This window comes from Macadamia integrifolia, chromosome 7 (assembly GCF_013358625.1).
Source record: "Macadamia integrifolia cultivar HAES 741 chromosome 7, SCU_Mint_v3, whole genome shotgun sequence".
In the NCBI taxonomy this organism is placed as follows: domain Eukaryota; kingdom Viridiplantae; phylum Streptophyta; class Magnoliopsida; order Proteales; family Proteaceae; genus Macadamia; species Macadamia integrifolia.
The window spans coordinates 8,711,827-8,725,747 of record NC_056563.1 but is presented as its reverse complement, the minus strand read 5'-3'; the positions used below and the strand labels follow the sequence as shown (position 1 = coordinate 8,725,747).

The window sequence follows — 13,921 nt, the reverse complement described above, 5'->3', positions numbered from 1 at the left end:
TTAATACAATATACATTAATTTTGCCAAGGACAATATACTTTCTATGTAAAAGACTACACATATTATAATTAATTAACTATGATCCTAGAAATTAGGAAATCAAGAAGTGTGATTGTGTGAAAGTGAAGCTCCTTTTCGGTTAGTATTTTGCTTTTTTTTTTTTCCTCCCCTTTTTTTGTAGAGTCCCATCGAAATTCAAAACACTTTAAGTGTTTAATACTAGGTGCCGGTTAACCATCGATATTTTGGCTCGGTTCGGTTCTGAATAGGAATTATGGCCTATAAAACCAAAACCGGATCAATGTACTATGGTACGGTTCGATTTGGTAATCCAGTCGATTTTGATTCCGATAAACGGTTTCGATTATATATTGACACACTTACTCTTTATAAAATAGGGCCTTCTTATAAGAGTAGCACTCCAAGCCATGATAAGAACTGATAAGTTGACCGGCCCATTTGAATTTTCTTATTTTTTAATAGATAATTTTAAGGGAAAATGAACACTCATTGCATGATTTGAGGAATCGGATCGGTCAGAATCAGTCGGATTAGAATCAGTCTTGATCGATTTCAATTCTTGTCCAATATCATATCGGTGAATTAGTACAGAAGAAGGAAAAAATAGTTCGGAAACGGTTTTCTAATTGAAAGCAAGAGTATTTCTGTTTGATCCTGGCTGATCTGAATTGGTATTGGATTGGTATTAGCCTAGACCGATCTCATTCCCGACACCAAGTTCTGCCCATGAGCCCATACACAAAGGACAACAAAATAATGCCACCACCCCTATCAAATCCGAAAAAATCATCTCATGTTAATACCTATATGTGCCCTCATTATCTTTCGCACTGAGACAGGGAGCATGCGACCAAAGAACGTTGATTTATGATCTTAATTCAATCATATGCTCCACTATTTATTACATATTTTTTCGTATTTAACACTCTAGATTTATTTTAAAAATGTGTATGTGTTTTTATTTTATGATTTTCTTTGCATTATTTTGACATTTGGTAGTTAGATTAGAATCAAATTGATCACACAGCCTATTTGTGGGTGCATTTTGTTATATGTTCAACTATTTATGTTGGGGTTGTGCTTATGCATAACCACACTGATAGATTGTAATCATGGTCTGATTCCACCATGAGGCAGTCTAGATGAGTTTAAAATCTAGACTACAATAGGATTGCACATGACTATATTGGGATGCATGAATAATTGAATTCACACGACAAGTATTACATAAGCTGAGAGGGTATATGATTGAATTTGAGGTTGAATTTGACTCGTGATCAAGCTAGACAATTCATTAGATATTGATTTGTCGCATCATGCTCCCTTGTGACAGAATCAAACCATGGTTAATTATATTAGAGTTTCCCTTTTTGTAATGACATTAACTATCATATCCAACCTCACTCCATGCTTCTAAACTTCCGTTTCATTCAATCAGAATGATTTCATCAAAAGGCAGTTTTACCTACAAGAGTGATTTAGGGGAGATGGTTCTGGTTTGAAGACACATGCATGCACAATAGAAACTCATATTGCATGTGCATTAAGGAGACATTGACAAACCAAATAATGTCTCCCTCTTAAAGTGGTGATTCTGAGTTGCCTGAGAATGGTAGAAATTACCGAAGAACAAGAAGATATCAGGGATGCAATGAAAGATCGTTGCAAACACTTATACATGGAGTTGAACAGAAATGGTGGCATCATCATCCATGTATCGAGAGTTAGATGGTTATTTAATCAACGATGGTTGAGTTAGCTGTAAAAAATTAATCATGGTCGAGTTAATCATTATGAGATCGGCCAACTCAGTAAGAGACATGAACAAATCCACCAATGAATGAAGAGTCCACGTCGACCATGAAGGAGATAGTTCAGCGAATAAGAAGAGCCACCAATGTTTATATAAGGGATACTTAGCAAATGTGGAAAGTAAGATCCTCAACGTACGGAACACTCTATGTAAGATTTTCCACTTTGAGTTAAGGCATGACTTTGCCATCAGAGCCTCTTTCCCAAAGCTCCCTCCCAACCAATTTCTAATTTATGTTGTGCAAGACGAATTATACATCAACATGGCCAAAGTGGAGGTAGAGAGCACATCTCCATTCTATTTTTGTGTTGCCAAGGATGAATGTACGTAACAATTGAATCAAACACAATTAGCTTAAGAAAAAGATTGGGACCTATTAAATCCAGGTAATTCTTTGTGGGGGTATATTGAGGAAATCAAAACATTTCTTTCTCTTTTGATTTCATGCATGCCTTTTGCGTTCTATCAACTTCTTGGGATTGGAAATCTAATTTCAATTATAGAGATATTTTCATTGAAGTCTCATTCATCAGAGTGGGCATATTATGAGTATCAAAATCCATGGATGGATCTTTGAATCCCAGGTTTTTCTCCATTGGAAGTTCCATTTCCTTTATCCTATAAAAACCCTAATACTGTGGCAGATTTGATTGATATCTCTTCTCAATCATAGAAGGCTGATTTTATCGAAGGACGGCGTTTTCTGTCCGGGAGTGCCCCCATGTGCCCACACACGGGAGGATGCAAAATGATCATTGTGCATCTGTGCCTCTCTTAATTGATGCCCAACTGTGTGTTCTCATTGATTGAGGTGCTAGTAGAGGCCACACTCCTGAATAGAAAACTTTTTCCAAATTATCAAATATTGATGCCAAAAATAGATATCTCTTGGTACAGTTTCTATTCCTTATCTATTTAAAAAAAAAAAAAAAAAAAAAAAAAAAAAAGGGCACACCTAGTGCATGAGGTTTCCACTATTGTGAGGTCTAGGGAGAATCATAATGTACGTTATCTTGCCCTAACTTTGCAAAAACTAGAGAAGTTGTTTCGCTTCTCGAACCCACGATGAAAATGATCAATATGTAGTTTGGACGTTGGCCTTAGTTGCACTCAGTAAACTAGACTCATTTTGACAAATTCTTCACAATCACTCTAACTGGTAATTGATGTAATTCCTAGCTCTTATGCCTACTGTATCCCTTTAAGCATATATATCTGATTTCAGATTCTTGTGTCCTTTCTATATACAGATTAGAACATAAAAAAATACAAATATATTCACTATTAATGAAAATCAAGACAACCCGATCATTCTGGAAAGTATTGACCTCAAAACTGACATTACAAACACTAACACAGGAATTATAGCTTTTGAAAACCAATTCAACTCTAAATCAAACCACCACTTGAAATAAGAATATTCCTCCTTTGGAAGCAGATTCCTCATTCAAGCCTTCTTAATGATTAGGGTTTTTAGCTTAACAATCAGTGCCCTTTCTGTAATCATAACCAAATTGATTCTAACCATCTTTTCCTTATTGGCACCTCTATGGCTCTACCATATCAATATTGGGTTGCTGCTTGGTTTCTCATTAATTTGCCATACACCTCTTCCTTTTAATTTTAGAGACTGGGTCGCCGACAATTTAGCCTAAAATGGTTAGGTACTCTAATAAAACATAGCTTGTTTAGTTAACTAATCATTTTATTAGGTGATTAATTATAGGGGAACTTGAGAGTTGAGAGTTGAGAGTTGAGAGTTGAGACAGCTTCTTTCTGCTCCCACTTTCCGAAGAGAACTTATCCTAAGCATAACTTTCTCCACTGCTTGTGGCGGCGATCAAGCATGGTTGCCGGCAAGGGGAGGGGCGGAGCCGCCAATTCTTCTACCAAGAAAAATGAGAATACTATTCGAAGCAACCACCAAGAACACCTTCCCCTAATCCTGGGTGCCGCGCCTTCCTCTTCCGTCAGGAAACGTGGGAGACCCCGCAAGTATTTTCCTAAGGAGAGTGAGAGAAAAGACGTCGATCAACGGGAACCCATCTCCCCAGTCATCTTGAACAGCGCCGCCGCCACCGCTACTGCCACCGCCGCTACCACCACCACTGCCAAGAAAAGTAAGAAAAATCCCCAAATTGACCGCCACGAGCACCTCTCCCAACTCACCCCTCTTCTCGCTTCCGCTATCACCGCCGCCCACAGCTTCCTCGCCCAGAATGATCTTCATCTTCACCCTTCCCAAACCCTAACCCTAGAATCACTAATCGCAGCCTCTGCCGTCTCTCTCACCAAATTCAACTCTCTCATCGAAACCCTCGTTCCTACCGAAACCGTGAAAAGCCTAATAACCCCTCTGAGCTCTTCCTTATCCTCATCTTCCTGCTGGTTCCAGCGCTTTCTTTACGTTGCCTCCGACGACTCTGATCCCCGCTGGATGGAAGCCTTCCGAATGTCCAAGCTCTCTTTCTATCTCCTCCTTGAAACCCTTACTCGTTCACTGGAGGATTCCGTCTCTACCTGCCCTTCCGATTACACACTCGGAGCTGCTCTTTTCCGCTTGGCTCACGCCGCTTCCTACAAGTCTGTTGGAAGGCGATTTGGGTTTGATTCAGCTTCTGCTTGCCGTGCTTTCTATACGGTCTGCAAGGCAGTTAACGATCAATTGTCGCATTTGTTTGATTTCCCTTCAGATTTGGGGAGGATCATCGAGGGTTTTGGTTGGTTTTCGCTTCCTAATTGCTGTGGCGTTCTAGGGTTCAGCAGGTTTCCTATCGATGGAGGAGCGTTAGGGAACAAAGACGGGGCCATAATTGCGCAGGGTTTGGTGGATGCGGAAGGGAGGTTCTTGGATGTCTCCGCTGGTTGGCCGAGTTACATGAGTCCAGACACAATTCTCCGCAAGACGAAGCTGTTTCAAAGAATCGAGGAATCAGAGGAGTTGCTGAATGGGTCTGCGCTTGAGCTTGGCGATGGAAAATCAGTACCTCAGTACATTCTGGGAGATTCTTGTTTTCCTCTTCTTCCATGGCTTCTTACCCCCTTTCATAAATCAAGCAAGGATGATGATGAGCTCAATTCCTCACAACAGGCATTTAACTCTGCTCATAGCACGGGAATGGAACTGGTTGATAAGGCGTTTGGTAGGGTTAAGGGTCGGTGGAAGCTTCTTTCTATAAGGTGGAAAGAAGAGGGTATGGAATTCTTGCCATTTGTGATTGTTACTGGTTGTCTGCTACATAATTTTCTGATGAAATGTAAGGAGTCTCTGCCGAATGTAAGTCAAGAATGCTCGATGGACAACCAAAGGTTTCCTGTGTATGATGGGTTAGGGAATGAGAGTGGGGAGAGGATCAGAGATGTCCTTGCTTCTCACTTGATTCTGATGACAGAGAAGAGATGATGTAGTTCAATTGGCAGAGGCAGTGGAGTTGCTACTGTGTTTTTTTTCTCTTGTTGATAGTCTGAATGAATTCTGTTGAATGTAGAGATGGGGTTGAAGGGATATAATTTTGATTTCTTCATTCTACAATTGCTCCACTTTTTTTTTTGGCTCCTAAGAATGTACATTGTAAAAAATCTCTCCCCACTATGCATGTTGGACTTCTAGTGCTTCAGGCATTAAAGATTCCAATTTCTTAAATTTGTAAATTTGGCTTTTGCAAACCTAGAAGTTAAAGCCAATATGCTTAGAAAAATGTCCCTAGGGGGCCATCAAAAGTACGTAGAATCTTTTTATGATATTATAATTGAAATGATTGAGAATTATTTGGGATAGGATGTCTTGTATTTTGTCGCATGAGTTTAAGGGATTTAAAAGCTTGTAGAGCCCAAAGGGTTCAAGGGCTTGATGGTCATATGGGTAAGTCAGTAAATTGCATCTATGAATTTTTAATGATTTTGTTATCTAATAAGAGGAGGCGTGAAGGTGAGTGACTCTTAACTTTATTCTTCATTGATAGTGAAGCAATTCTCATTGCATCATGGTTGTGGGTAATCTTGTCGAACCACGTAAATTTTTGTGTTGCATTGCTTGATTGTTAATTTGTTATTTTTATTCGTTTTTTATGTTGTTATAGTTTTCAGCTTTTACATGCACAAATAGAAACAAAACATCGACTTTCATGGATCATCTCAATGATAAGGCGACTTTATTGTACTTTAACTAATACCAAAAATCTTTTCCATCCCTCCCCTTGAATTTCAGCTGCTCTCCAAAACATTGACTTCTCAATAATTTTGAGGGTAATTTACAACGTCATCCCCTAGAGAATGCCAGTATTATAAGAACACCCATCTGTTTCACCAAATTAGACTCAGACCCTCTACCGTCAGTCACTGTTAAATAAAGAGTTAAAATGATCGTTATACCATATTCATTAAAACTCATGTTTTAACCCAAGATTTATTAATGGTGTTTCTACTGTCGCCGGAATCACAGAAGAAGAGCTCGATGTTGGGGATTCTTTACCATAGAATTATACGAATAACCCATTGATGTTAGAATACAAGAATCATAAAAGATATTTAACCATGAGTATAGTCCCTAAACCAAGATTAATAAAGTACTCCCTTCATAGATCTTAAAATACATAACCATATAGATTTATTATATTTATAATAATCAATGGGACATCCATGACATGAACCATAAATGGGAATAAAGAAGTACCTGTGTAAGTTTAGAAGCCCTATGAGCATAGATCATGAACCTCTGTCACATATGGTTAAACATTACCCCCATGAAGATGACAATGACGAACTACGCAAGTAGAGTCCTTCTACTGAGATCTTCTACAGTCTCTTACTCTAGGGTTTCCTCTTTCTGTATACTTACTCTTGTGAGAAAGTCGTGCTCCCAAAACCAATAAGGCATTAAGTAATGGCTATAAGGACCGTCAGTAATCTATTTATAATAGAATCTCTAAAACCCTATTCCACTCTCACAATGGAAAAAGCTAGGAGTTTCTTAATCAAAGTGAGTCTATAATTGCTTGGGCCCAATGGAACAATCGGTATCAGTTAAGCCCACATAAAAATCCTAACAATCTTCCATTTGAGCTACACTGATACTGATGTCTTTCCATTGACACCTGGCCAAATAATTTCAAGACTGAACACCACTCAAACAAACTTTGATTCAATCAATAATCTCTACTATTGAACAATAGTAAAAAATACACCTCAATATACGGCATATAACTATCTAATGTTACAAACAATAGAAAGCTATCAATCCAAATCGCTTGAAAACATATATATAAGAAATTGCTATCATACCTATGATCACATAAAATATACATTTCCTTATAGGTCCTTTCTTGATCTAAAGATCAGCCTACCTTGAAAACCTCATAGGTAATAAACTTTGATATTAAACAAAACTTAGGTTAATCATCATTTTCTTGAATTAATATCTTACTTTGGCATACTGCCTATGGCTAACTATCACTTCTATGGATTTAGGTTAAATACCACCATAAATCACAAACTTTGGCAAACTGCCTGTGATTAATCACCACTACCATAGATTTATGTTAAATACCACCATAAATCATACACTTTGGTAAATTGCCTGTGGTAAACCACCACTTCATTGGACTTAGGCTAAATACTGCCATACATCACGAATCCTTATGAAATATCATCAATTGCCTTGACTTATCGTCAATTACTTTGGCTAAGTATTGCCAAAAAACCTTAGCAGGCATAACCTTTAAACTTTGGCTTTTGCCACCATGATATCTTTAGTTAAATGAGATCATAAAACTCCCACTAACCAAGCATATCAAAAACCTCAATAACACCAATGTCAAAAAACATGACTCTTGACTACTTTGTCGATAAACTTGGGCATCATCACCTTTGGGCAAATATCACATTTACCTTGGAAAACACACAATTGAACTGAATGTACCACTTTGGTGGGTTTCACTCATTTTTATCATGTTTTTCACATTAGAGATGAATATATGTACAGAAGTGTATGCTTTAATATGTTTCTTACACAACCAGGGGCAACACAAACAAATGAAGCATAAATGTACATAAATAATTCAGAGAACATAATTTAAGATAAAATCAATTCAAAATTACTCCAAAGTCATTATAAACTTTGTTGGGTCCCAATTGACACTGAGAGGGGGGGTGAATCAGTGTGCCAAATATTTTTTCACTTTCCAACTGTACCCCTGATGTGGCAATCACTATTTGTACTTCAATAGCACAGTCTATTGATGCTGCCCAGAGCTGCTATGTATACTACTGACCATTCTTATTGTTGCATGAAACTTACTCACATAACCTGTATTGCTGCCCAGAGCTGTCTCATAAACCTCACACGGTAATCACTGTCACATACATACACAGTCGTATGCACATCCACACTGCACCACCAAGTGGTCAGGTCTACCAGATATACACACCCATTCTGCAGCCAAGCACTCCAATTCACAATACAAATACGAGCATACACATCCACAACACAAGAAATACGTGCTTCGGCCAGTTGTCTACATGCACGGAGTAATGCCCACTGTCGGGCTCAGCATTTACTCAATACTAATTATGACTGCACCCACAGCCAAGGGAACACATTCCCAGTTTTCACCAATGACATACAATGGCTAGGTCTTCACCCTAGTTTTCTCAGAATGATCTGAGAGGCCGCACCCACGGCAAATAGGTTTAGGTAGTTGTACCTACCAAGGAACACATAGCCCCTGTGTCCAGCACCCACTGAACACCAATAAAATAAAGTTGGGCTTATAACAATGCCCTATAGTGAAGCACTCATACATGCAAATTTCCCCCAAATAGATTACAACTATCACTTAGGCATTTTATCAAACATCTTGCCTACAATGATTTATAATAATGAAAATTTAGCAAAATTGAGGTTACCTTGGCAAGGAGTAACCATCGGAGATGCAATAATGTCGATCTCCACTTGATGCAGACCACAATCACGTTGTCTCGGTGCCGCCAATACTTCAACCCCGGTTGGCACTTGGATTTCTTGAAGCAACTCACAAGAACCAAATTCTAGGTTTTTCTTCTTCTTCTTCTTCTTTCTTTTCTTCTTGTCTTTACTTTCATGGAGTAACAATGCCATTCACATTCACATTCACATTCACACACACACAAAGAGAGGAAAAACTTCTTCTCTTCTCTTCTATTTTCTTTTCTTTTCTCTTGGCAACAACCAATAGAACTTGCTACCTTGGTTTTCAGTAGCTTCCTAAGCCTCTAATGGGGGCTATGGATGAAGTGCAAGAGGATGGAAGTCTTTCATTCAAACCCTTAGCCTTCCATGAGCTTCAACTCGTTTTTCAGACCACCTTAGCAACCCCTCTGCCTGATTTCTTCCCTCTGATGTGTAGAGCTCGGAGAGATGAAGAATCTCCAACTTGAATCACTCAAATCGGAGTTAAGATGAGGGAGATATGGCCATTTGAAGTTGGACCAACCAGAACACTCAAAATGGAATCTTCTGATGTTGGCGTAGGCTACGCCGGCGACGCACGCAACAGGGGCGAAATCTGGGCCATCGGATTAATCCAAATCCACTTTGAATCTCAGCCGTTAAATTATTCAAATGGCTAATAAATCTTGACCGTAAGATTAGAATAATCGAGTCAACTGATGATGTCAGCGTGATGCAAGCGCTGACATCGTCAGATACGTTGTCGACGCGCCATTGGGTACGTCAGCACAAAATACGGTGGTTGTTGGCTATCTCTCATGATGGCTGAAATAGATTACAACCGTTGGATCAAGATCTTTAGATCTAGTTTAATCTAGATCTCATGAGAACAAATTAAATGGCATCTATCTGTAGCCCTTTTTGCACATGTGTAACACTATAGTAAATATGATCAAGTGAAGCACCAAACCATTATATATAATACACTCCACCAATGAGAAGCCTCGGATAAGCATCTATCTTGTCCGTGTCAGCACAAAATCTCAGTAGCCTTTGGATGGGCATCAATCCTACGTGGTCGAATCTTGGCCATCCATTTCACTTCCCTTTACTCCTCTTTATTACAATCAAGCCCCTGCCTCCATATATTTCAGTGCTTAAAGACCCCTTGCAACTCAGACCTTCAAAATCTTGAAATTACACAAAAGCCCTTAAAATTTCAAAAATAAATTCCGAAAAATCCACCCAACACTGAGAGCAACTGATGGATTTTCGAACTGACTTTACGGAAATGCTTATAACTTTTTCATACGATATCCGATCGAGATAAAACGAAGTGTGTTAGAATCGTAACTAGATGCTCTACGACTTTTCAGAAGACTCAATCATCTGAATCATCCATGTAAAAAGACCAAAATGCCCCTACACTTTCTAATGACGTATCTTTCTCATACAGAATTGGAATGCGATGAAACAGAACCATTGGAAAGATTGTATTTTTTTCGTATTGTTACATGGAGAACACTTCCTTTAAAAAATTCATCTTCAATGCCGAAACTACCCTCGACTGCGACAAATGCTGTAACTTCTTCATACGGTATCGGAATGTGACGAAATCAAATGCACTGGACTAGGTAAATTACAATCTATCTTTTTCATGAAGAACCGATATTTAAAAAATGTCATTTTCACTATCGAAAATGCCTCCGATCGTAAATAGATCAATTTTACCAGTTTTGACTCAGAAACCCGCACCACCTATTAATGATGTATTAAACCACTCCATGCATACCAAGCTGCTCTGTTATCTCATCGGTGATACTGGACATTGCCATGTCATCATTTTCATCCATATCACCTAAACTGGCCACGTCATCACCGCCACATGGCCGAGTTGCCAACAAAGACAACCATAAAACAACAAACTTAATAGGGCAACAAAATTGTTTTTATATCCCTTCAGTTGTGCTTTGATCAGCAACAACACCTGTTTGGATTCCCTGAGAGTTAAAACCAGATCAAGTAACCCTAAAAATCTCAGGTATGAATCATACACACCAATAACAGGGCTAGAAAATTTAATATATACATCTAGCAGATAGACTACACAATAAATGTACATCTAGTAGATAAAACACACAAGTATCACAACCGTAACTACATTCTTATCATTTGGGCTAAGAATGCACTAGTCCTCTTGTAAATTCAAATTTACTGTGAAAATATAATTTCTTTTATCACATATGGGCTTAGAAACCTCTAAGTTATGATCCTTTCCATACATGTATTTTCTTTAACTTGGGTAACATCACCTTTGGGCAAATGTCACTAATTTTATTGCGCTTAAAAAAACTATGAAAGAATAGGATATGTCACTTTGGTGGATTCCACCCAATCATTTCATAGCTTCCTAGAAATATACTATGCAGCATAAAATATGCGGAAGCTCACACCCAGTTTAATTCTAATATATTTATCCATCATAGGGTGTTTTAAACGAAACATATAAGTATAAAATGACATGAATATGAATTTACTATATATTTCAGCCATAAATAATTCTTCAATGTCATGATAATAATAAATCAATGCAAAACACAAAATAGTTCTTTTGCATGAAAAACAATATAGTACACTGAATTTATTTTCCTACTAGTAACCTAGTATACTGACATTCTACTAGTAACATCCTCCTACTAGCTACCTAGTATACCGAATTTATCCTCCCATTGGTCGAGCCATATACAATAGTTTAAGATCCATACTTCTATCCTCCCACTTGGTTCGATCAATCATAAATTAATCCATTTATTGGAGAACACAATTCGTTAAATGTGACATACATATAAACTTGTTCACATAAACCCAAAAACAAAAGAAAACTAAACATTTATCAATTAATGTTCATAAATAGGTTTTCAAAGAACAATGGCAGTGTTTGAGAACTTGGTGTTGGATTGATCAAAATTGATACTAATCCAACCCAACCAATCCGAATTGATCCAATCGGAATACAAAAATAACACATTAAATAAATATATAACCTATGATTATAGTCATGAAACCTTCATCCACCCTATTGCTATTGATCAACTGTCTAATACCTTTTAGGAAAAAAATCTTTGCTTTAAAAACATAATACCAAACTATTGATTTAGTTTTCTTAGTATAGAAAACTAGGTCTTTGAGGCATATATAGACCTCCATATTCTCAAGTCACTTTTAAAGACATTCAGTTTAATGGTTCAACTCAAGGAAGAATAATCCATCAATATTTAATTGATGCATGTAACATCAATTAAAACCAATATTACATCACTAACCATTAAACATAACTAGAGTGTCAACTGAACTACATTCTCAACCTTTGGGTCTGAAATGCATTGGTCCACTAAAAAACTACAATGACCGTGGGAGCTCTTCAACTTTAAAAATTACTGTCACTTTTGGATGAATAGCAACTTCTAGGTTAAGGTCTGCCTAGAGTACATTTGCATTTATGCTTATCTTTGATAATCTTACCTTTGGGCAAGCATTACCTAATTCTTGCCAATAATTTTCTCTGTCTTTGAAAATAAGACAAAACCTTTGAGTTGTAAACTTATTGCAGTAATCTTAGATTTGACCACTTTGGTGGATTCCATCAATTCTACTGTAATAGTTTACAATTACATTTGGTAATTTAAATTTTAGGGTTATTTAAACATGAACTAAATATCAATTTACATGTAAAAGAACATGCATGTAACTATTAATAAAATAAACATTATAATGTTCAATTATCAATTAATTCAAGAGTGTCAACCGAAACTATATTCTTGACCTTTGGGTTTGAAACATACTGGTCCACTCAAGTTTCCGTTATTATTGTGAGACTTCTTCTAACTTTCGAAAAAATACTACCATTTTTGAATGGACATCATCTTCTAGGTTGAGAAAATCTTATTCTGTTTTTCACTTGCTTTAACTTTAACTTCTCTTTGATAAGGTCACATTTGGGTGAATATTAACAACATTGCTACTAACCATTATTCTTTGTCTTTTCAAACAAAGAAGATCTTTGATTTATATTATATTATAATAAGGTTGAACTTTACCACTTTGGTGGATTCTATCCAATCTTACTGCAATAGTCTACAAATTCATTCCGGTAGCTAAAAGTGGGATTGTTTAAGCATGAATAAAAAAAAATTCATAAATAAAAGCATGAACTATCATTACCAAGAATAAACAAGTTCATATTCTGATATGCAAGTAATGTATGAGTTGATTTTCTTTTATTTCTTCCAATTAATAGGAAAACTATGAAGAATCATTAAACACCCATACTTGTAACTTATATAAAACAGACCATAAAAATTGACCAAAACTAGGCTCATAATATATCAAAATGAAGAGCACGAAAAACTGGACTCAACGCAAAAAACCAGGGTGAAAAATTCTTCACTATTTGCCTGTACGAGCCATTTGAAGTTGCAGGAAAAAAAAAGGATCAAAATCAATCTAGTTTGCCCAAACCAACAGGTTTAGCCAAGCGGTCTAATCCGATTCAGGCATATTAGTTCCAGGTCAAAATCTGGGTCAAACTTGATTGTCTTCGGGTTGGGTATTTGGGTCAAATGGTCAACGACCCAGTCAAATAGGGTTGGCCATGGGTTGACCCACTACACCTTCGGGTCAACTCGGTAGGGTTTTTCGAGTTGACCCGGTGATGACTCGTCGATTTTTTTTAATAAAAGAATTAAAAATATATATATATTCTCTCCTTCGGCATCTGATTTTTGATGGCACGTGTCAACGTGTCCAGAGGTTTTCGATGACTTGTGGCATATCGTCGCGACTGTCTTCTCATGCTCTACAACTTTCGTGAAGAAATTTTTTTTGATTCGGGATCTTTAAGTGATGGTAAAATTATGATTTCTATGATTTGGGACCCAAACCCTATACAAAATCAATTTTCCTTTGATTTTTCTTGATTCTAACAATATAAGGCTTGGCTCTGATATCAATTGTTAGGGATTCTTTACCATAGAATCATATGAATAGCCCATTGATATTAGAATACAAGAATTATAAAAGATATTTAACTATGGGTATAGTCCCTAAACTAAGATTAATAAATTACTCCCTTTATAGATCTTAAAATACATAACCATATAGA

The 13,921-nt window shown here is 37.1% G+C and overlaps 1 protein-coding gene across 1 annotated transcript; it reads left to right on the top strand.

The window, feature by feature from the left end:
* The first annotated feature begins 3,576 nt into the window (after positions 1–3,576).
* On the top strand, positions 3,577–5,367 carry LOC122083370 (protein ALP1-like). The gene has a single exon (XM_042651138.1). The coding sequence runs from the start codon at positions 3,682–3,684 to the stop codon at positions 5,236–5,238; it is 1,557 nt and encodes a 518-aa protein (XP_042507072.1). The 5' UTR covers positions 3,577–3,681; the 3' UTR covers positions 5,239–5,367.
* Positions 5,368–13,921: the final 8,554 nt, after the last annotated feature.